The sequence below is a fragment of the Oncorhynchus mykiss genome, chromosome 19 (assembly GCF_057628025.1).
Source record: "Oncorhynchus mykiss isolate SJ-2025 chromosome 19, ASM5762802v1, whole genome shotgun sequence".
NCBI lineage: Eukaryota > Metazoa > Chordata > Actinopteri > Salmoniformes > Salmonidae > Oncorhynchus > Oncorhynchus mykiss.
The window spans coordinates 7,435,258-7,459,333 of NC_143040.1; the positions used below are offsets into that span (position 1 = coordinate 7,435,258).

Below are 24,076 nucleotides of genomic sequence, written 5' to 3' on the forward strand. Positions count from 1 at the left end.
ACATCATAATCAATATAATAACTTTTATAATCAACATCATGAGAGGTAAACAACCACAAACCAAAATGACTTCAGGAAAAAATGATCTTTGTATTTATTTTTTCAAAACACAAAGAATGAACAGATGATTATAATAATACCTGGACTAATAATGGAAACACTTCAAGATAAAGAATCTAAGAGACACTAAATAAGATAAAGAATCTAAGAGACACTAAATAAGATAAAGAATCTAAGAGACACTAAATAAGATAAAGAATCTAAGAGACACTAAATAAGATAAAGAATCTAAGAGACACTAAATAAGACAAATAAATGAAGATAAGAAGCAATACTGGAACATGAAACAGACGTAATTGAGCTACTCTCTTAAAATAATTAAAAACCGATTGTTACCAAAATCCCATCTTAACAAAACCCCATGTTCCCCAAAACCCCATGTTACCCAAACCCCATGTTACCCAAAATCCCATTTTTCCCAAAACCCAATGTTACCCCAAACCCCATGTTACCCCAAACCCCATGTTACCCAAAATCCCATTTTTCCCAAAACCCAATGTTACCCCAAACCCCATGTTACCCCAAACCCCATGTTACCCCAAACCCCATGTTACCCAAAACCCCATGTTACCCAAACCTCATGTTACCAAAACCCCATGTTACCCAAACCCCATGTTACCCAAAAAACCCATTTTCCCCCAAACCCCATGTTACCCAAAACCCCATGTTACCCCAAACCCCATCTTCCCCCAAACCCCATGTTCCCCCAAACCCCATGTTACCCAAACCCCATGTTACCCAAAATCCCATTTTTCCCAAAACCCAATGTTACCCCAAACCCCATGTTACCCCAAACCCCATGTTACCCAAAACCCCATGTTACCCAAACCCCATGTTACCCAAAAAACCCATTTTCCCCCAAACCCCATGTTACCCAAAACCCCATGTTACCCCAAACCCCATCTTCCCCCAAACCCCATGTTCCCCAAAACCCCATGTTCCCCAAAACCCCATGTTACCCAAACCCCATGTTACCCAAAATCCCATTATTCCGAAAACCCAATGTTACCCCAAACCCCATGTTACCCCAAACCCCATGTTACCCAAAACCCCATGTTACCCAAACCTCATGTTGCCCAAAACCCCATGTTACCCAAACCCCATGTTACCCAAAAAACCCATGTTACCAAAACCCCATGTTACCCCAAACCCCATGTTACCAAAACCCCATGTTACCCAGAACCCCATGTTACCCAAATCCCCATGTTACCCAAAACCCCATGTTACCCCAAACCCCATGTTACCCAAACCCCATGTTACCCAAACCCCATGTTCCCCAAAACCCCATGTTACCAAAACCCCATGTTACCAAAACCCAATGTTACTCTGGTGGTAAAAACCAAACTAAATGAATAATGGTGGTTGCAGTCACTCCTTTTAGATTTCTTCCAAGGTTCTAGAAAGAGAAACTAATTCTGAACTTGTTATTAAAATTAGAACCACTTCAGGTTTGTCACCACATTTTAAACACCAGTCCACTGCTGACCATCGATTTAAAACACAAAACTGACCTAAGATCAGCATGTAGGGTCAGATTCATTCTACTCCTACTCCGTCCCCTGGGCTGCTCTCTCCTCTCCCGGTCCAGCTTCAGCTCTGGAGCTCAGAGAGACCATCTCCATGGCATTGACATAAAGATCCATGTTGCTCACCCTGTTCACTCTCTTCTGCCTCCTGGTGGGCTAGGGAGACACAGCACCAACTGTCAGACATTTACTCTCTAGTATCTCCATTCTCTCCCTCCCTCTCCCCCTCTCCCTCTAGTTTAAATGACTTGTAACGTCTGAGTAAATGTCTTTACCTTGTAGTACAGGTAGGAGGTGGTGATGGCTGTCAGTAGGATCAGCAGCACTACAACGTGTCTGATGATGAAGGCTGGCAGAGGAGAGGCTGCAAACAGAAACACCTTTGATGAGGGGACTGATCATCATCACATAGATCTGTGGGAAATCTGTCAATTACAAAGTTATTAGTCTGGTTCATGTTCAGTTACCTGTGATGGTGAGGGAGAGGAGCTCACTCTCAGAGGAGAAGCTATGAGAGAAAACATAATTCTCATAAACACAGCTGTAGTTCCCTCGGTGGGAGTCATCTGCAGCAGGGAAGAGGAAGGCAGCAGAGTGATTGACAGCTGGCTGGGTCTGGGTTCTGTTGGAGCCGGTGAACGTGAGGAGGAAGGAGCCTCCTGGGTACTGTGGCTGAGTGGAGCAGGTGATGGTGAAGTTGTAGCCCCTGAACATCTCGGGCCCCTGGTGGCCCATGAACACCCCTCCCATTGGGTCAGTCAGGAAGATATCAGGCTGGACCAATAAATCTGTAACAATAAAAGAGAACAAGACAAACCTCTTCAACTAGTTTCCTATAGATATGACAATAACATCAGCATGTAACAGTGCCAGCCACCCTCCCTCACAGGGCAACATGAGTAGTGGGCCTACAGTCACTGAGACAACATATGTTGATATCAGGCTTAAGCAGGACATCTGGAACAAGAGGAGAGAAAAATAAAACGTAGCTCCTCAACTACTTTCCTAATTTAGATGTGACAATAACATGACATGTGACAGTGGTAGTGAGTAGAGACGTTCACTGAGATAACACTCACATACAAAAGCATTCTGGGATATTTAAGTTGTATTTGATTCCTACTTGACTGAGTGATCTATTTAGTAAAGCAGACTGACAAGTTAACCTGTTAGATCTCTAGGGGCGCTATTTCATTTTTGGATAAAAAACGTTCCCGTTTTAAGCGCGATATTTTGTCACGAAAAGATGCTCGACTATGCATATTCTTGGCAGTTTTGGAAAGAAAACACTCTGAAGTTTCAGAATCTGCAAAGATTTTGTCTGTAAGTGCCCCAGAACTCATTCTACAGGCGAAACCAAGATGATGCATCAACCAGGAATTAGCAGAATTTCTGAAGTTTTCCATTGTCTCCTTATATGGCTGTGATTGCGCAAGGAATGAGCCTACACTTTCTGTCGTTCGCCCAAGGTCTTAGCAGCATTGTGACGTATTTGTAGGCATATCATTGGAAGATTGACCATAAGAGACTACATTTTCCAAGTGTCCGCCTGGTGTCCTGCGTGGAATTCGGTGCGCAATTGCCAGCTGCTCGTACTTTTCCATTTGATATAGGGGAGAAACCATGTGTCCAAGAACGATGTATCAATGAAGAGATATGTGAAAAACACCTTGATGATTGATTCTAAACAACGTTTGCCATGTTTTCAGTCGATATTATGGAGTTAATTTGGAAAAAAGTTCGCGTTTTGAGGACTGAATTTTCGGATTTTTTTTGGTAGCCAAATGTGATGTATAAAACGGAGCTATTTCTAATACACAAAGAATCTTTTTGGAAAAACTGAGCATCTGCTATCTAACTGAGAGTATCCTCATTGAAAACATCTGAAGTTCTTCAAAGGTAAATGATTTTATTTGAATGCTTTTCTGTTTTTTTGTGTAAATGTTGCCAGCTGAATGCTAATGCTAAATGCTACGTTAGCCATCAATACTGTTACACAAATGCTTGTTTTGCAATGGTTGAGAAGCATATTTTGAAAATCTGAGATGACAGTGTTGTTAACAAAAGGCTAAGCTTGAGAGCTAGCATATTTATTTCATTTCATTTGCGATTTTCATGAATAGTTAACGTTGCGTTATGGTAATGAGCTTGAGTCTGTATTCACGATCCCGGATCCGGGATGGGGAGATCAGAAAGGTTAAACAGTCATCATGAGAGGTGCAGAGGAAGTTGTATGAATGAAGGAAATCAGTTGAATATAATTATAATATCTTGTTATTACCTGAGCAGATCACTGTGAGTCCTTGAAGGAGATTATATGATCTTCCACTTTCCCTCAGTGAAGACTCAGACCCAGAACAGAAAACTCCAAACCCTACAGTGGTGTTTCCAGGAAGTACTGAAACAGTGGAGCCACAACCCATCTGTCTACACACTACTGCAGACAAAAACATCCTGGCCCTGTCAGCAGCTCCCACAGTCCTCCACTCTCCCTGGTCGTACCACTCCACTCCACCAGCACAGCGACTGCCTCCTCCCACCAGCCTCACATCATCAGGCTCTGAGAAAAGAAAAGAGAGAGACAGTAATCTTACTATTTTCTCACTAAAACACACCTATATTGTCTCTCATATTCTTCACTCCAGATGAGAAACAATGTTGACTGAGTGACAAACTGTTTCTTACCTGAGCAAGTGAGTCCAACAGCATTACCAGGTGGGCAGGTGTTGTTCTCTCTGTCTGAGGTGTCACAGTCCAGGAGAAGGGACTCTTTGCCTTTACACTGGAACTCTTTATCCCAGGTCTGACCCTCACCTTCTCCATAGAGCCCCCCCTGTAGAGCTGCAGGAGCCCCACAGCCAACATCCCTACAGACTACCTCTGCATCCTGCCGGTCAAAGTCAGCTTCACACACTGAGGCCCAGGACTGATTGGACATCACCTCCACTCTCCCAGAGCAGAGACCAGCTCCATCCACAAGCCGCACAGACTCTGGAGAAAAAGAGTTGCTTGAACAATCAATCAGTTTTGTTGATGACACTGTCAAGGACTAAACACAAATATGTTGGATAAAAGATAGTAGTTTGCTATGTTTGATTCTGTAAGAGGTAGAAATGGGTTCTTAGTCACTCAGGATCGGGTTGGGAATAATGCAGGCAGGAGACAGGAATAAGTTCACTTCACTTTATAGAAAATAAACAGCTGGACATCCATCAGGCAGCTTCACTTCAGTACCATCTGAACTACAATGATCTGCCCATGAACATCTCCCATAAACCAATATGACAAACACAAATATAATGTTTAAATACATCTGACGTCTCTCCCTCTATTTAAATGAAATAAAAACACATAAAACATGGTAATATTGTATAATGTACAAATAAATCTCTCAATATGACCAGTCTCTTACCTGAACAGGTCACATGATGATAATATTCACCATCACAGACACCAGGTCTTCCTCCTGTGATGTCACACTGTCTAATAGAAGACTCATCCCCACTACATCTCAATAGTCTGACTCCTCTTCTTCCATCTTCAATCAGACCTCCTCTAGATTCAGATACAGGATTCCCACAGTCCAGCTCTCTACACACAATCTTAACCTCTATCATCATTCTCCACCACCCAGAACATAGACCTGACCACTTTCCTCTGTAAAAGACTTCCACTGTCCCAGAACAGGAAGTGGTCCCATCCACCAGTCTGACTGAGAGTTCAGCTGTAAACAGCAGAGAGGAAAACACAGTGGTGAGGACAGATGATGACAGTGATTCTATTATTCTAACAGCAGTAATGCTTTGTGGTTGACAAGTATTAGTAGTTCCATAAAACACTACTTGTTATTGGGTTTTAGAATGGTTTGTATGGACACATGAATTTCTCCGTGTGGGATAATAAAGTTGACGAATATTGAACTGCTATAATCACTGTAGATTTATACTCTACCTACCTGGTGGACTGAAGCTTTGAGCCTGGAGATCTGAGGAGAAAGAGAGAGACAGAGGAGAAAGAGAGAGACAGAGGAAGAGAGAGGCAGAGGTTAAATGAACATCAACATGACCTTTCATGATGTGATATGGAAGACAGGCTTATCGTTGGTATGGTGCATCAACACCCATGTGTACATACACTATATATACAAAAGTATGTGGACACCCCTTCAAATTAGTGGATTCTATTTCAGCCACACCCCTTCCCCACCCCTTCCACACAGTAATACAATCTCAATAGACAAACATTGGCTGTAGAATGGCCTTACTGAAAAGCTCAGTGACTTTCAACATGGCACCATCATAGGATGCCACCTTTCCTACAAGTCAGTTTGGCCCCGGTCAACTGTAAGTGCTGTTATTGTGAAGTGGAAACTTCTAGGAGCAACAGCTGCTCAACTGTGAATTGGTAGAGCATAAAAATCGTCTGTCCTCGGTTGCAACACTAACTGCAGAGTTCCAAACTACCTCTAGAAGCAACGTCAGCAGAATAACTGTTCGTTGGGAGCTTCAGGATGAATTTTCCATGACGGAGCAGTCACACACAAGCCTAAGATCACCATGGTCAATGCCATGCGTTGGCTGGAGTGGTGTAAAACTCAGATAACATGAGAACACTACCTGTCCTAATGCGTAGTGCCAACTGTAAAGTTTGGTGGAGGAGGAATAATGGTCTGGGGATGTTTTCATTGTTCGGGTTAGGCCCCTTAGTTCCAGTGAAGGGAAATCTAATCGCATTCTAGATGATTCTGAGCTTCCAACTTTGTGGCAAAAGTTTGGGGAAGGCCCTTTCCTGTTTCAGCATGACAATTCCCCTGTGCAAAAAGCAAGGTCCATACAGAAATGGCTTGTCGAGATCGGTGTGGAGGAACTTGACTGGCCTGCACAGAGGCTAACCTAAACCCCATCGAATACCTTTGTGGTGATTTGAAATGCAGACTGCAATCCAGGCCAAATCGCCCAACATCTGTACCTAAGCTCATTAATGCTCTTTTGGCTGAATGGAAGCAAGTCCATGCAGCAATGTTCCAACATAATTGCTTATCGAATATACAGTGTCTATGGGGTCAAATTGCACTTCCTAAGGCTTCCACTAGATGTCAACAGTCTTTAGAACCTTGTTTGAGGCTTCTACTGTGAAGGAGGGTGGGATGAGAGCTGTTTGAGTAAGGGCTCTGCCAGAGTGGCATGAGCTGATCACACTCGCTCATGTGATAGTGACCTGCGTTCCATTGCAATTCTTAAGACAAAGGAATTCTCCGGTTGGAACATTATTGAAGATTTATGTTAAAAACATTCTAAAGATTGATTCTATACATCGTTTGACATGTTTCTACGGACTGTTATATAACTGTTTGTCTGAACCTTCGCCTGGACTTACGAGTTTGGATTTGTTTACTAAACACGCTACCAACAGGAGGTATTTGGACATAAATGATGGACTTTATCGAACAAAACAAACATTTATTGTGGAACTGGGATTCCTGGGAGTGCATTCTGATGAAGATCATCAAATGTAAGTGAATATTTATAATGCTGTTTCTGACTTCTGTTGACTCCACAACATGGCGGGTGTCTGTATGGCTTGTTTTTGTGTCTGTGCGCCGTACTCAGATTATTGCATGGTGTGCTTTTCCGTAAAGTGTTTTTGAAATCTGACACAGCGGTTGCATTAAGGAGAAGTGGATCTATAATTCCACGCATAACATTTGTATATTTTATCAATGTTTATTGTGAGTATTTCTGTAAATTGATGTGGATCTCTGCAAAATCACCAGATGTTTTGGAAGCAAAACATTACTGAACATAACGTGATTTTTGGATATAAATATGAACTTCCTCAAACAAAACATACATGTATTGTGTAACATGATGTCCTATGAGTGTCATCTGATGAAGATCATCAAAGGTTAGTGATACATTTAATCTGTATTTTTGCTTTTTTGTGACTCCTCTTTGGCTGGAAAAATGGCTGTTTTTCTGTGACGAGGTGCTGACCTAACATAATCTGCTTTCGTCGTAAAGTCTTTTTGAAATCGGACAATGTGGCGGGATTAACAACAAGTTTATGTATGTTTGAGGAATTTTAATTATGATATTTCTGTTGTTTGACTGTTGTCAAATCGATCCAGTTAACGGGATCTTAGCCCGTCTCTTCCATAGGAGGTTAAATTTGATGACAAAACAGTGGTAGGCCTGATCACCGACAACGAGCTCCAAGCACACCATGTCAGTCGTGAAGCGGGCACGACAAAACCTATTCCCCCTCAGGAGACTGAAAAGATTTGTCATGGGTCCTCAGATTCTCAAAAGGTTATACAGCTGCACCATTGAGAGCATCCTGACTGGTTGCATCACTGCCTGGTACGGCAACTGCTCAGCCTCCGACCGCAAGGCACTACAGAGGGTAGTGTGAATGGCCCAGTACATCACTGAGGTCAAGCTTGCTGCCATCTAGGACCTCTATAACAGGCGGTGTCAGAGCAAGGCCCTGAAAATTGTGAAAGACACCAGTCACCCTAGTCATAGTGTTCTCTCTTCTACCGCACGGCAAGCGGTACCAGAGCGCCAAGTCTAGGTCCAAGAGGCTTCTAAACAGCTTCTATCCCCAAGCCATAAGACTCCTGAACATCTAGTCAAATGGTTACCCAGACTATTCACATTGCCCCCCTCCCCTCTCCACACCACTGCCACTCTCTTTTGTCATCTATGCATAGTCACTTAACTTGAAAATAAAAGAGAGCTGCACACTCTAGGAGCTCAGATGCAAATATTTAATTACCAACAGCCAAGCTGTCTTCATCAGGGTTTTCTACTCCGCTAGCCAGCACCTCTAGCCAGCACCTCTAGCCAGCACCTCTAGCCAGCACCTCTAGCCAGCACCTCATACTACCTCAACTAACTGGTGCCCCCACACACTGACTCTGTACCGACACCCCCTCACACTGACTCTGTACCGGTGCCCCCTCACACTGACTCTGTACCGACACCCCCCCACACTGACTCTGTACCGACACCCCTGTAAATACTGTTATTTTTAACTGCTGCTCTTTAATTACTTGTTACTTTTATCTCTTATTCTTCTCTGTATTTGTTTAACTGCCCTCTCGGTTAGGGGCTCGTAAGTAAACATTTCACTGTAAGGAAACTGTTGTATTCGGCGCATGTGACCATTAACATTTGATTTGATTTGACTCTGAACTTACATCGTTATAGACTGCATTTTATTATTGCACATTTTGCTATTTTGCTAATTGCCTCATGACTCCTGCAGTCTTTGTTGACTACAAACTTTCTTTACAAACTATGTTTGTTCCCACACTTGTGACTCTGACTCTCTATTGGTTACATGGACTTTTGGCCTCCCATCCTTTTCCCACCACCTCCCGCTGGCTTTGTATTCATGTTACCTGAGGAAATCGCTGTACAATAGGATCTTGTTGCCATCTGATGCACATTCAGATGTCATAAATCAGCACTGCAGATCTCTCCCTGTCCTCTGCCGTGCCCTGATTGTATTACTGTTGATGATATCTGGAAATCTGCATGTACACCCTGGCCCATCTACAGTTGCTAGCCCCAATTCTGACTTGTGCTCTTATATCTGCTTCACTGATTTCTGCTCTCGTAAAAGCCTGGGTTTTCTGCACGTTAACACTAGAAGCTTATTACCTAAAATGGACCAATTGAAAGTGTGGGTTCACAGCTCCAATCCAGATGTGTTGGTAACCAATAGAGAATCAGAGTACCAAGTGTGGGTTCATAGCTCCAATCCAGATGTGTTGGTAACCAATAGAGAATCAGAGTCCCAAGAGTGGGGACAAAAGTAGTTATGTACTAGACTGGTGGGGGTCAGGGAGAGAGTTGAGTTATGTACTAGACTGGTGGGGGTCAAGGAGAGAGTTGAGTTATGTACTAGACTGGTGGGGGTCGGGGAGAGAGTTGAGTTATGTACTAGACTGGTGGGGGTCGGGGAGAGAGTTGAGTTATGTACTAGACTGGTGGGGGTCAGGGAGAGAGTTGAGTTATGTACTAGACTGGTGGGGGTCAGGGAGAGAGTTGAGTTATGTACTAGACTGGTGGGGGTCAGGGAGAGAGTTGAGTTATGTACTAGACTGGTGGGGGTCGGGGAGAGAGTTGAGTTATGTACTAGACTGGTGGGTGTCGGGGAGAGAGTTGAGTTATGTACTAGACTGGTGGGTGTCGGGGAGAGAGTTGAGTTATGTACTAGACTGGTGGGGTTCAGGGAGAGAGTTGAGTTATGTACTAGACTGGTGGGGGTCAGGGAGAGAGTTGAGTTATGTACTAGACTGGTGGAGGTCAGGGAGAGAGTTGGGTTATATACTAGACTGGTGGGGGTCAGGGAGATAGTTGAGTTATGTACTAGACTGGTGGGGGTCAGGGAGAGAGTTGAGTTATGTACTAGACTGGTGGGGGTCGGGGGTCGGGGAGAGAGGACTGAAGAGTGGAAAATACTTCTAGGCTACATGACTATAATCTCATTAGTTCTTTACTTCAATGATGTGTGATAAACTTCTCAGCAACTTATCTTTGATCAGTGGTTGAACCAAGCTACCAACAGCAAACTCATCTGTTCTGAAAACCCCCACAGGAAACTCATCTGTTCTGAAAACCCCCACAGGAAACTCATCTGTTCTGAAAACCCCCACAGGAAACTCATCTGTTCTGAAAACCCCCACAGGAAACTCATCTGTTCTGAAAACCCCCACAGGAAACTCATATGTTCTGAAAACCCCCACAGGAAACTCTTCTGTTCTGAAAACCCCCACAGGAAACTCATCTGTTCTGAAAACCCCCACAGGAAACTCATATGTTCTGAAAACCCCCACAGGAAACTCATCTGTTCTGAAAACCCCCACAGGAAACTCATCTGTTCTGAAAACCCCCACAGGAAACTCATCTGTTCTGAAAACCCCCACAGGAAACTGCTCACAGGGCAGCAATGTTTCATAGTGTCTGCTATAATATCACCTCTAACTTTCTACTGCCTGAGTTCACCTCTTATAAGGGTTTACTGGACAACTTGAATAAGGTCTGGATGTCTTATATTGAAAACACTACAACAAAAGGAGTCTGTATTGAAAAGATGCCCACTTCCTGTTTTCAATAGCTGCTGGGTTGTTCAGTCCTGGTGGTCTGCTGTCCTGTGTGTTGTCACTCTGGCCTTGACCTAATACACCTGTAACCAATAGTGAATGTTTCACTATGATCCTAAAGCTGAGTAGGATGTGTTGGGTTGGGGTGGTGGAGGACGGGCCGACCCAGATACACCTTACAGTATGTACAAAAGTATGTGGACACCCCTTCAAATTAGTGGATTTGGCTATTTCAAGCACACCCGTTCCTGACCTGTGAAAAAAAAAAATTGAGCACACCGCCATGCAATCTCCATAGACAAACATTGACAGTAGAATGGCCTTACTGAAGAACTCAGTGACAATCAACACGTCACCATCATAGTATGCTACCTTTCCAACAAGTCTGTTGGTCTAGTTCCCACCCTGCTTTAGCTGCCCCGGTCAACTGTAAGTGCTGTTCTTGTGACGTGGAAACGTCTAGGAGCAGCAGTGGCTTAGCCTCGAAGTGGTAGCTCACACAAGCTCACAGAACGGGACCGCGAGTGCTGAAGTTCGTCGCGTGTAAAAATCATCTGTCCTCGGTTGCAACACTCACTTCCGAATTCCAAACTTCCTCACTAATGCTGTTGTGGCTGAATGGAAGCAAGTCCTCGCAGCAATGTTCCATCTTCTAGTGGACAGCCTTCCCAGAAGAGTGGAGGCTGTTATAGCAGCAATGTTCCATCTTATAGTGGAAAGCCTTCCCAGAAGAGTGGAGGCTGTTATAGCAGCAAAGGGGGGACCAACTCCATATTAATGCCCATGATTTTGGAATGAGATGTTAGATGAGCAGGTGTCCACATACTTTTGGTCATGTAGTGTACATTCCCCTTCCATGCAAATGTGTAACTCTCTTTGCAGATGAGATTAAATCTAATTTAATACATTTGCTTTTGTCAGTTTTCTAAATCATTAATTTCAGAGGTCAGGGGTCAAGATGAGACGGACCAAGAGTGGAAAAAGTTGCTGGTTATGATGACATCACTGGTGAGAAGTCAGTAAAGACAAGATATTCAGTTGGCTGCATGTTAGTCTGTCAGCCCTATCTCTGTTGACATCTCACTTTCTCTCCACGCCTTCTCTCTCTCTCTCTGTTCCTCTCTCTCTCTTCCTGACAGATAGCAGCAGACCTGTTGCCTTGGTAACAGACCTCTATCATCTACACCCCCCTTCTCCTACTCTAACATCAGACCTGTTGCCTTGGTAACAGACCTCTATCATCTACACCCCCCTTCTCCTACTCTAACATCAGACCAATATAATATATAATATGTCAAGTATTAGTAGTTCCATAAAACACTACTTGTTATTGGGGTTTAGAATGGTTTGTATGGACACATGACTTTCTTCATGTGGGATAATAAAGTTGACTAATATTGAACTGCTATAATCACTGTAGATTTATACTCTACCTACCTGGTGGACTGACGCTTTGAGCCTGGAGGTCTGAGGAGAAAGAGAGAGACAGAGGAGAAAGGGAGGAGTCAGAGGAAGAGAGAGGCAGAGGTTAAATCAACATAACATGACCTTTCATGATATGATGGGGAAGACAGTGGTATGGTGCAACAACACCCATGTGTAAACACATTCCCCATCTCTCCTCCACCCTCCTCTTTCCCCTACCCTCCTCTCACCCCTACCCTCTTCTCTCCTCTGCAAATCTCTCTATCCCCTCCCTCCTATCATCTCTACTCTACCCTCTCTCTCCTATCCTCCACTCTCCCCTTCCCTCCTTTCTCCCCTCCCCTTCTCTCTACCCTACTCTCTATCCCCTATCCTCCTCTCTCCCCTCCCCTTCTCTCTACCCTACTCTCTATCCCCTACCCTCCTCTCTCCCCTACCCTCCTCTCTCCCCTACCCTCTTCTCTTCTCCGCAAATCTCTCTATCCCCTCCCCTCCCATCGTCTCTACTCTACCCTTCTCTCTCCTACCCTCCACTCTCCCCTTCCCTCTGTTCTCCCCTCCCCTTCTCTCTACCCTACCCTCTATCCCCTACCCTCCTCTCTCCCCTCCCCTTCTCTCTACCCTACCCTCTATCCCCTACCCTCCTCTCTACTCTACCCTTCTCTCTACCCTACTCTCTCTTCCCTACCCTCTTCTCTCACCTATCTTGCTCTATGCCCTCCTTTCCCATCGCCCCTCCCTTTCTCTCTCCCCTCCCTTTCTCTCTCCCTACCCTCTCTCTCTCTCCCCTCCCTTTCTCTCTCCCCAACCCTCCTCTCTCCCTACCCTCTCTCTCTCCTCCTCCTCAAATCTCTCTCCCCACCCCTCCTCTCTTCTCATCTCTCTCTCTCTCATTCTCTCTCTCTTCGTGACGTATAGTGTTGAACCTGTTGATCTTGACTCAGCTCATAGACCTCTATCATCTACACCCCTCCCTTCTCCTACTCTAACATAACACCAATATAATATATAATACATAATATATACTCTCATTCATTTACATAGAGACAGATACAATCAATCATTGACACACTGAATATACAACAGTCAGATGCATGACACCATCACAACTTAACTGACATTAGTGCCTGTCCCCAGATGGACAGTTAGCCTACAGTAAAGTACATTTAGAGGTGATCACATCATTGTCCTGCTTTGAGACACATTTTTACTGTCTGCTTCCAGTTGTATGTTATTTTACTAACCCTGCAAATTATAATATATCTTACAATATCAAAACATATCTCAGTAACTGTCACAAGTGTATATCAGTGTAACAAAATCCTACCTGTGCTCCACAACAGGGTCATCAGTACCACTGCAGGTATCATATCTGTCTCTAACTGGGGCTCCACAGTCTGCTGTCATAAAGAGTGGACTGAAGAGTGGAAAATACTGCTAGGCTATATGACTTCTCTCTCATTACGTCCTAACTTCAATGATGTGAGATTAACTTCTTAGCAACTTATCTTGGATCAGTGGTTGAACACACTACAGCAAACTGATATGTTAAAAAAACTCCACAGGAAACTGCTGACAGAGCAGCAACGTTTCACATAGTGTCCTATAATATCACCTCTAACTTTCTACTGCTTGAGTTCACCTCTTATAGAATATTGGCTTAATGTTCCAGCAGGAGGAGGGAGGAGAGGAGGGGGGGAGAAAAGGAGAGGAGAGGGGGCAGAAGAGGAGAGGGGGGAGAAGAGGAGAGGGGGGAAATGAGGAGAGGAGAGAAGGGAGAAGAGGAGAGAAGGGAGAAGAGGAGAGGAGAGAAGGGAAAAGAGGAGAGGGGGGAGAAGAGGAGAGGAGAGAAGGGAGAAGAGGAGAGGAGAGAAGGGAGAAGAGGCGAGAAGGGAGAAGAGGAGAGGAGAGAAGGGAGAAGAGGAGAGGGGAGAGAAGAGGAGAGAAGGGAGAGGAGAGGAGGGAGAAGAGGAGAGAAGGGAGAAGAGGAGAGGAGAGAAGGGAGAGAAGAGGAGAGAAGGGAGAAGAGGAGAGGAGAGGAGAGGGGGGAGAAGAGGAGAGGAGAGAAAGGAGAAGAGGAGAGGAGAGGGGGAGGAGAGGAGAGAAGGGAGGAGAGGAGAGAAGGGAGAAGAGGAGAGGAGGGGGGAGAAGAGGAGGGGGGAGAAGAGGAGAGGAGAGGGGGGAGAAGAGGAGAGGAGGGGGGGGGGGGGGAAGAGGGGGAGAAGAGGAGAGGAGGGCCTGCCTGCCTGCCTGCAGTATATACACGAAATCAACAAAAGTATGTGGACACCTGCTTGTCAAACATCTCAATCCAAAATCATGGGCATTTGCATGGATTTAGTCCCCCCCTCTGCTGCTATAACAGCCTCCACTCTTCTGGGAAGGCTTTCCTCTAGATGTTGGAACATTGCTGTGAGGACTTGCTTCCATTCCAAGAGCATTAGTGAGGTCAGACGATTAGACCTGGCTCACAGTCAGCGTTCCAATTCATCCCAATATCACCTACACCCCTCCCTTCCCAGTATATACACAAAATCAACAAAAGTATGTGGGCTCACAGTCAGCGTTCCAATTCATCCCAAAGGTGTTTGACGTTTTTAATGTCAGGGCTTTGTGAAGTTCTTCCACACCAATCTCAACTAACCATTCATGTATGGAACTCACTTTGTGTACAGGGGCGTTGTCATGCTGAAACAGGAAAGGGCCTTCCCCAAACTGTTGCCACAAAGTTGGAAGCACAGATTCCTCTAGAATGTCATTCTATGCTGTAGCATTAAGATTTCCCTTTGCTGGAACTATGTCCACATACTATTGTATATATAGTGTATTCACCCAGCTGTCTGGTCCAGGAGAATACCACCTGTGATGCTGTCTGGTCCAGGAGAATATCACCTGTGATGCTGTCTGGTCCATGAGAATATCACCTGTGATGCTGTCTGGTCCAGGAGAATATCACCTGTGATGCTGTCTGGTCCAGGAGAATATCACCTGTGATGCTGTCTGGTCCAGGAGAATATCACCTGTGATGCTGTCTGGTCCAGGAGAATATCACCTCTCACAATATTGGGGCAGCAGGGTAGATTCATAAAGTGGAGTGATGATGTTATGTACGGATCAGACTGTATAGGCTATATTACATGTATTTAGTGTATTATTGGGGCAGCAGGGTAGTGGTTAGAATGTTATGTAAGGATCAGACTGTATAGGCTATATTACATGTATTTAGTGTATTATTGGGGCAGCAGGGTAGCCTAGTGGTTAGAATGTTATATAAGGATCAGACTGTATAGGCTATATTACATGTATTTAGTGTATTATTGGGGCAGCAGGGTAGTGGTTAGAATGTTATGTAAGGATCAGACTGTATAGGCTATATTACATGTATTTAGTGTATTATTGGGGCAGCAGGGTAGCCTAGTGGTTAGAATGTTATGTAAGGATCAGACTGTATAGGCTATATTACATGTATTTAGTGTATTATTGGGGCAGCAGGGTAGTGGTTAGAATGTTATGTAAGGATCAGACTGTATAGGCTATATTACATGTATTTATTGTATAGTGCGGCAAAAAAGTATTTAGTCAGCCACCAATTGTGCAAGTTCTCCCACTTAAAAAGATGAGAGAGGCCTGTAATTTTCATCATAGGTACACTTCAACTATGACAGACAAAATGAGAAAAAAAATCCAGAAAATCACATTGTAGGATTTTTAATGAATTTATTTACAAATTATGGTAGAAATATGTATTAAGTATAAGTAATAAGTATCACTGGTTAGCGGACAAATCAGGTTGTTGGTGCTGTTGAAACTAACACAACTAAAAACACATGGAAATGGGAGATATATTTTACCTCCCTGGTTAGAGGACAAATCAGGTTGTAGGTGCTGTTGAAACTAACACAACTAAAAACACATGGAAATGGGAGATATATTTTACCTCCCTGGTTAGAGGACAAATCAGGTTGTAGGTGCTGTTGAAACTAACACAACTAAAAACACATGGAAATGGGAGATATATTTTACCTCCCTGGTTAGAGGACAACCTGCAGAAGACAGTCAGCTACATTTTGGAGAGATGCATTTACATTTAGAGGTTGTTAAACAAAGGAACGCAACACTCCTACTACAATGTTAAAACATTCTACATTGTGACATCATTAAAATACTCCTTCTACAATGTTAAAACATTCTACATTGTGACATCATTAAAATACTCCTACTACAATGTTAAAACATTCTACATTGTGACATCATTAAAATACTCCTACAACAATGTTAAAACATTCTACATTGTGACATCATTAAAATACTCCTACTACAATGTAAAAACATTCTACATTGTGACATCATTAAAATACTCCTACTACAATGTTAAAACATTCTACATTGTGACATCATTAACATACTCCTACAACAATGTTAAAACATTCTACATTGTGACATCATTAAAATACTCCTACTACAATGTTAAAACATTCTACATTGTGACATCATTAAAATACTCCTACAACAATGTTAAAACATTCTACATTGTGACATCATTAAAATACTCCTACTACAATGTTAAAACATTCTACATTGTGACATCATTAAAATACTCCTACTATAATGTTTAAACATTCTACATTGTGACATCATTAAAATACTCCTACTACAATGTAAAAACATTCTACATTGTGACATCATTAAAATACTACTACAATAATGATAAATGTTTAATGTTTTTCTTGTTGTTATTCACTGGGGTTAATGTTTTAATAAAATATTTAAATTCAATCAGAAAAATTTGTAATTTTGGTATAGAATTTTGGAATGTTTGTTTGTGTATAAAGTATTTGGCAACAAGAATAAAAAAATGCACAATAATTTCAATGGTCTTGTTGTCATTGCAATAGTAACATATTATATCCTCCATGTAGAACATGGGCAGTGTTCATAATGGTAACATATTATATCCTCCATGTAAAACATGGGCAGTGTTCATAATGGTAACATATTATATCCTCCATGTAGAACATGGGCAGTGTTCATAATGGTAACATATTATATCCTCCATGTAAAACATGGGCAGTGTTCATAATGGTAACATATTATATCCTCCATGTAGAACATGGGCAGTGTTCATAATGGTAACATATTATATCCTCCATGTTAAACATGGGCAGTGTTCATAATGGTAACATATTATATCCTCCATGTAGAACATGGGCAGTGTTCATAATAGTAACATATTATATCCTCCATGTAAAACATGGGCAGTGTTCATAATGGTAACATATTATATCCTCCATGTAAAACATGGGCAGTGTTCATAATGGTAACATATTATATCCTCCATGTAGAACATGGGCAGTGTTCATAATGGTAACATATTATATCCTCCATGTTAAACATGGGCAGTGTTCATGATGGTAACATATTATATCCTCCATGTAGAACATGGGCAGTGTTCATAATGGTAACATATTATATCCTCCATGTAAAACATGGGCAGTGTTCATAATGGTAACATATTATATCCTCCATGTTAAACATGGGCAGTGTTCATGATGGTAACATATTATATCCTCCATGTAGAACATGGGCAGTGTTCATAATGGTAACATATTATATCCTCCATGTAGAACATGGGCAGTGTTCATAATGGTAACATATTATATCCTCCATGTAAAACATGGGCAGTGTTCATAATGGTAACATATTATATCCTCCATGTTAAACATGGGCAGTGTTCATAATGGTAACATATTATATCCTCCATGTAAAACATATGTGGACATCATAGAATTACATGGATATATCTGATGTAACATGTTAAAGTGCCCTTCCTTAACGTTGTTTATTATACAGTATTTGTAAGGCCTTAACCAGCCACACATGTGGACATCATGTGGGGAAAGAATGTGCAGGAAACATATTTTCCAGGCCATTAAAGCTTGTTGGTGAAACCTAACTGACTTTGAGAGTTTACTTAGTGTAGAATAGCTTCAGTTATCTGGTGTTGAAAAGTCCCACACCACACCTTACCATCCCATGGGTAACGGCCAAGCAGAACGTCTGAATCGCACACTGGGTGGGCGAGACTACTGGGTTTCCACCCTTCTTCTTGATGTTCAGACACACCTCTAGGCTGCCGGTAGATGTTATGTTTGAAAGTGTGCTGTTGGATGGGGACACAGTAGATGTGGATAAGTAGGTCCAGTCTCTGGGTGAATGAAATACCATATTGAATCAGTATTGATCAAACATCTTTTCAACCAGTTGATCTTGAAAGTGTTATTTATGTCACAAAGTCCAACACTTCCAGACCTCCTTCAGCTCTTTTATTAGAGGACTGACTCTTTTAGTTGGTGAGATTTATTTTTCCAGATGAAGTCAAGAAAGGTCTTGTTGATCTCTTTACAAGTAGCAGGATTTACACATAAAGATAATGAGGGGTACACAAAACCAGACAGTCCCTCTGCCTTGGACAGAAGTACTCTCCCAAGTATAGAAACATCTCTTTGTAGACAATTATTACATATATTTTGGGTTTTCTTAATTTTAGGAGAGAAATTCATGTGTTGTCTGACTGTTTTTTGACAGATGTATTCCTAAATATTTAACACAGTCCTTTACAGGAATATTTTATATTTCTTTATCATCAGAGTCAAATAAACATAAGATTTCTGTACTATATAAACACTGCTAATCCAACAATAGTGCTAGGTGTCTGTACTATATAAACACTGCTAATCCAACAATAGTGCTAGGTGTCTGTACTATATAAACACTGCTAATCCAACAATAGTGCTAGGTGTCTGTACTATATAAACACTGCTAATCCAACAATAGTGTAGGTGTCTGTACTATATAAACACTGCTAATCCAACAATAGTGTAGGTGTCTGTACTATATAAACACTGCTAATACAACAATAGTGTAGGTGTCTGTACTATATAAACACTGCTAATCCAACAATAGTGTAGGTGTCTGTACTATATAAACACTGCTAATCCAACAATAGTGTAGGTGTCTGTACTATATAAACACTGCTAATACAACAATAGTGCTAGATGTCTGTACTATATAAACACTGCTAATCCAACAATAGAGCTAGGTGTCTGTGCTATATAACCACTGCTAATCCAACAATAGAGCTAGGTGTCTGTGCTATATAACCACTGCTAATCCAACAATAGAGCTAGGTGCCTGTGCTATATAACCACTGCTAATCCAACAATAGAGCTAGGTGCCTGTGCTATATAACCACTGCTAATCCAACAATAGTGCTAGGTGTCTGTGCTATATAACCACTGCTAATCCAACAATAGAGCTAGGTGTCTGTGCTATATAACCACTGCTAATCCAACAATAGTGCTAGGTGCCTGTACTATGTTAACACTGTTAATACAACAATAGTGCTAGGTGTCTGTACTATATAAACACTGCTAATACAACAATAGTGCTAGGTGTCTGTACTATATAAACACTGCTAATCCAACAATAGTGCTAGGTGTCTGTACTATATAAACACTGCTAATACAACAATAGTGCTAGATGTCTGTACTATATTAACACTGCTAATCCAACAATAGTGCTAGGTGTCTGTACTATATAAACACTGCTAATCCAACAATAGTGCTAGATGTCTGTACTATATTAACACTGCTAATCCAACAATAGTGCTAGGTGTCTGTACTATATAAACACTGCTAATCCAACAATAGTGCTAGATGTCTGTACTATATTAACACTGCTAATCCAACAATAGTGCTAGGTGTCTGTACTATATAAACACTGCTAATACAACAATAGTGCTAGGTGCCTGTACTATATAAACACTGCTAATACAACAATAGTGTAGGTGTCTGTACTATATAAACACTGCTACTCCAACAATAGTGCTGGGTGTATGTACTATATAAACACTGCTAATACAACAATAGTGCTAGGTGTCTGTACTATATAAACACTGTTAATACAACAATAGTGCTTGGGGCCTGTTCTACAGGTTCACACTTGAATTAAATGGGAACTACCTTAAAATCTAAATTTCTTAGATTTTCCCCAAACCTCAAAAGTGGTCTACTATTATCCTACTGAACAGTACAGCCTGGGTTGGTCTACTACTATCCTACTGAACAGTACAGCCTGGGTTGGTCTACTATTCTCCTACTGAACAGAACAGTTTGGGTTGCTCTACTATTATCCTACTGAACAGTACAGCTTGGGTTGGTCTACTATTATCCTACTGAACAGTACAGCCTGGGTTGGTCTACTATTCTCCTACTGAACAGAACAGTTTGGGTTGGTCTACTATTATCCTACTGAACAGTACAGCTTGGGTTGGTCTACTATTATCCTACTGACCAGTACAGCTTGGGTTGGTCTACTATTATCCTACTGACCAGTACAGCTTGGGTTAGTCTACTATTATCCTACTGAACAGTACAGCTTGGGTTGGTCTACTATTATCCTACTGAACAGTACAGCTTGGGTTGGTCTACTATTATCCTACTGAACAGTACAGCTTGGGTTGGTCTACTATTATCCTACTGAACAGTACAGCTTGGGTTGGTCTACTATTATCCTACTGAACAGTACAGCTTGGGTTGGTCTACTATTATCCTACTGAACAGTACAGCTTGGGTTGGTCTACTATTATCCTACTGAACAGTACAGCTTGGGTTGGTCTGACTGTGAAAGACCAATATGGGATTCATCATTTAGGTCATTCAGAGTGTATCACTGTTTCTCGTGCTTTTCACACAGGGTGCCTTTCCTTCTCTGGGCCGTTTGGAAAATGTTTTGCTAAATTAGAGTACTGTATACCCACTTCTCCAGGCACCACGACACCACTGACCTACACAACATCTTTCAACATACCAGTATTTAGTTTGGAAAATGTTTCACTAAATTAGAGTACTGTATACCCACTTCTCCAGGCACCACTACACCACTGACCTACACAACAGCTTTCAACATACCAGTATTCAGTTTGGAAACATTGACATCTTTCAACAGTTTGGAAACTGTCAAAATAAATGCTGGTATAAATTATACAATATTAAAATATGTCAAATTATCCATTTGTTTCAAAAGTGGTTGCAATGCTGTGAAAAACAGTTGTATTGAACTACAGTGCTAAAATAATCGATATTGTCAAATTTGAGCTTGTCCTTTCAGAGGGACTCTTATTTAGAAAAAAAATATATATATTTTTAGAATTTTTTATTGTATAATTTTTTTTATTTAGAAAAATATAATATGCCGTGTGCTGCAAACATATTATCCTGCTGCTAGCAGAACGGTAATATCGGCGTTTAACTTTGAATATTTGTACGGTGTGCTGCGAGGTACAAAATGCACAGAAATATATAGAGAAGGATTATATTACGTTCTTTCCACCAGGGGGCGATAAACGACAGTTAATATTCCAGAATAGAGCACCACAGAATTTTTGGCTCCCTTTGCCAAGAGGTCAATTTGGAAATCAGAGAAGACAGGCTATGTGCCCACAGCCCACAAAATGAGGTGGAAACTGAGATGCACTTCCTAACCTCCTGCCAAATGTATGACCAGTTAATTCATACTGTATGTTGTAGTCTGTCCAAGAGGGGAATCACACAGACTGATCTCAGTTAATTCATACTGTATGTTGTAGTCTGTCCAAGAGGGGAATCACACAGACTGATCTCAGTTAATTCATACTGTATGTTGTAGTCTGTCCAAGAGGGGAATCACACAGACTGATCTCAGTTAATTCATACTGTATGTTGTAGTCTGTCCAAGAGGGGAATCACACAGACTGATCTCAGTTAATTCATACTGTATGTTGTAGTCTGTCCATGAGGGGAATCACACAGACTGATCTCAGTTAATTCATACTGTATGTTGTAGTCTGTCCAAGAGGGGAATCACACAGACTGATCTCAGTTAATTCATACTGTATGTTGTAGTCTGTCCAAGAGGGGAATCACACAAGACTGATCTCAGTTAATTCATACTGTATGTTGTAGTCTGTCTAATAATTAAATCACACAAGACTGATCTCAGTTAATTCATACTGTATGTTGTAGTCTGTCTAATAATTAAATCACTTAAGACTGATCTCAGTTCAGTTAATTCATACTGTATGTTGTAGTCTGTCCAAGAGGGGAATCACACAGACTGATCTCAGTTAATTCATACTGTATGTTGTAGTCTGTCTAATAATTAAATCACACAAGACTGACAGCCTGTAATTTTATTAAAAGCATTCAGTTGATTACATGGCAGTTTAGAGAGCAACATCAGAACAATAATCTACATCATAATCAATAATCAATATCATAACATTTATAATCAATAACATTATCTCTATACTACTAACAACATAACACTAATCTACATCATAATCAATATCATAACGTTTATAATCAATAACATCATGAGAGGTAAACAACAACAAACCCCTTTATTAAAAAATGTTTAAAAATACAAAGAATGAACAGATGATTATAATAATACCTGGACTAATAATGGAAACACTTCAAGATAAAGAATCTAAGAGACACTAAATAAGATAAAGAATCTAAGAGACACTAAATAAGATAAAGAATCTAAGAGACTAAATAAGATAAAGAATCTAAGAGACACTAAATAAGATAAATAATCTAAGAGACTAAATAAGATAAAGAATCTAAGAGACACTAAATAAGATAAAGAATCTAAGAGACACTAAATAAGATAAAGAATCTAAGAGACACTAAATAAGATAAAGAATCTAAGAGACACTAAATAAGATAAAGAATCTAAGAGACACTAAATAAGATAAAGAATCTAAGAGACACTAAATAAGATAAAGAATCTAAGAGACACTAAATAAGATAAAGACATGAAGAGTCAAAAAACAGACTTAATTGAGCTTCTCTCTTAAAATTATTAAAACCCCATGTTACCCAGAACCCCATGTTACCCAGAACCCCATGTTACCCAGAACCCCATGTTACCCAAAACCCCATGTTACCAAAACCCCATGTTACCCAGAACCCCATGTTACCCAAAACCCCATGTTACCAGAACCCCATGTTACCCAGAACCCCATGTTACCCAAAACCCCATGTTACCCAAACCCCATGTTACCAGAACCCCATGATACCCAAACCCCATGTTACCCAAAACCCCATGTTACCCAAAAACCCCATGTTACCAGAACCCCATGTTACCCAGAACCCCATGTTACCCAAAACCTTTGTTACCCAAAACCCCATGTTACCCAAACCCCCATCTTATCCAAAACCCCATTATACCCAAAACCCCATGTTACCCAGAACCTCATGTTACCCAGAACGCCATGTTACCCCATGATACCAAAACCCATGTTACCAAAACCAATGTTAACCCATACCCCAATTTACCCAATCCCCATGTTACCCAAAATCCCATGTTTTTCTGCTGGTTTGTCACCACATTTTAAACATCAGTCCACTGCTGACCATCGATTTAAAACACAAAACTGACCCAAGATCAGCATGTAGGGTCAGCTTCATTCTACTCCTACTCCGTCCCATGGGCTGCTCTCTCCTCTCCCGGTCCAGCTTCAGCTCTGGAGCTCAGAGAGACCGTCTCCATGGCATTGACATAAAGATCCATGCTGCTCACCCTGTTCACTCTCTTCTGCCTCCTGGTGGGCTAGGGAGACACAGCACCAACAGTCAGACATTTACTCTCTACTATCTCCATTCTCTCCCCCTCACCCTCTCCCTCTAGTTTAAATGACTTCTAAATGTCTGAGTAAATGTCTTTACCTTGTAGTACAGGAAGGAGGTGGTGATGGCTGTCAGTAGGATCAGCAGCACTACAACGTGTCTGATGATGAAGGCTGGCAGAGGAGAGGCTGCAAACAGAAACACCTTTGATGAGGGGACTGATCATCATCACATAGATCTGTGGGAAATCTGTCATTGACAAAGTTATACATCTGGTTCAT

General features: G+C 41.6%; 1 protein-coding gene across 1 annotated transcript; it reads right to left on the reverse strand.

Moving 5' to 3' along the window:
* Positions 1-1,368: 1,368 nt before the first annotated feature.
* LOC110517287 (scavenger receptor cysteine-rich domain-containing protein DMBT1-like) lies at positions 1,369-24,076 on the reverse strand. Its single transcript, XM_090211804.1, has 12 exons — positions 24,028-24,076; positions 23,895-23,983; positions 23,648-23,778; positions 18,151-18,283; positions 13,451-13,520; positions 12,136-12,165; positions 4,999-5,310; positions 4,272-4,577; positions 3,868-4,146; positions 2,054-2,374; positions 1,862-1,950; positions 1,369-1,742 (listed from the first exon to the last, which is right to left on the reverse strand). The coding sequence occupies exons 1-12, from the start codon at positions 24,074-24,076 to the stop codon at positions 1,608-1,610; spliced, it is 1,944 nt and encodes a 647-aa protein (XP_090067930.1). The 3' UTR covers positions 1,369-1,607.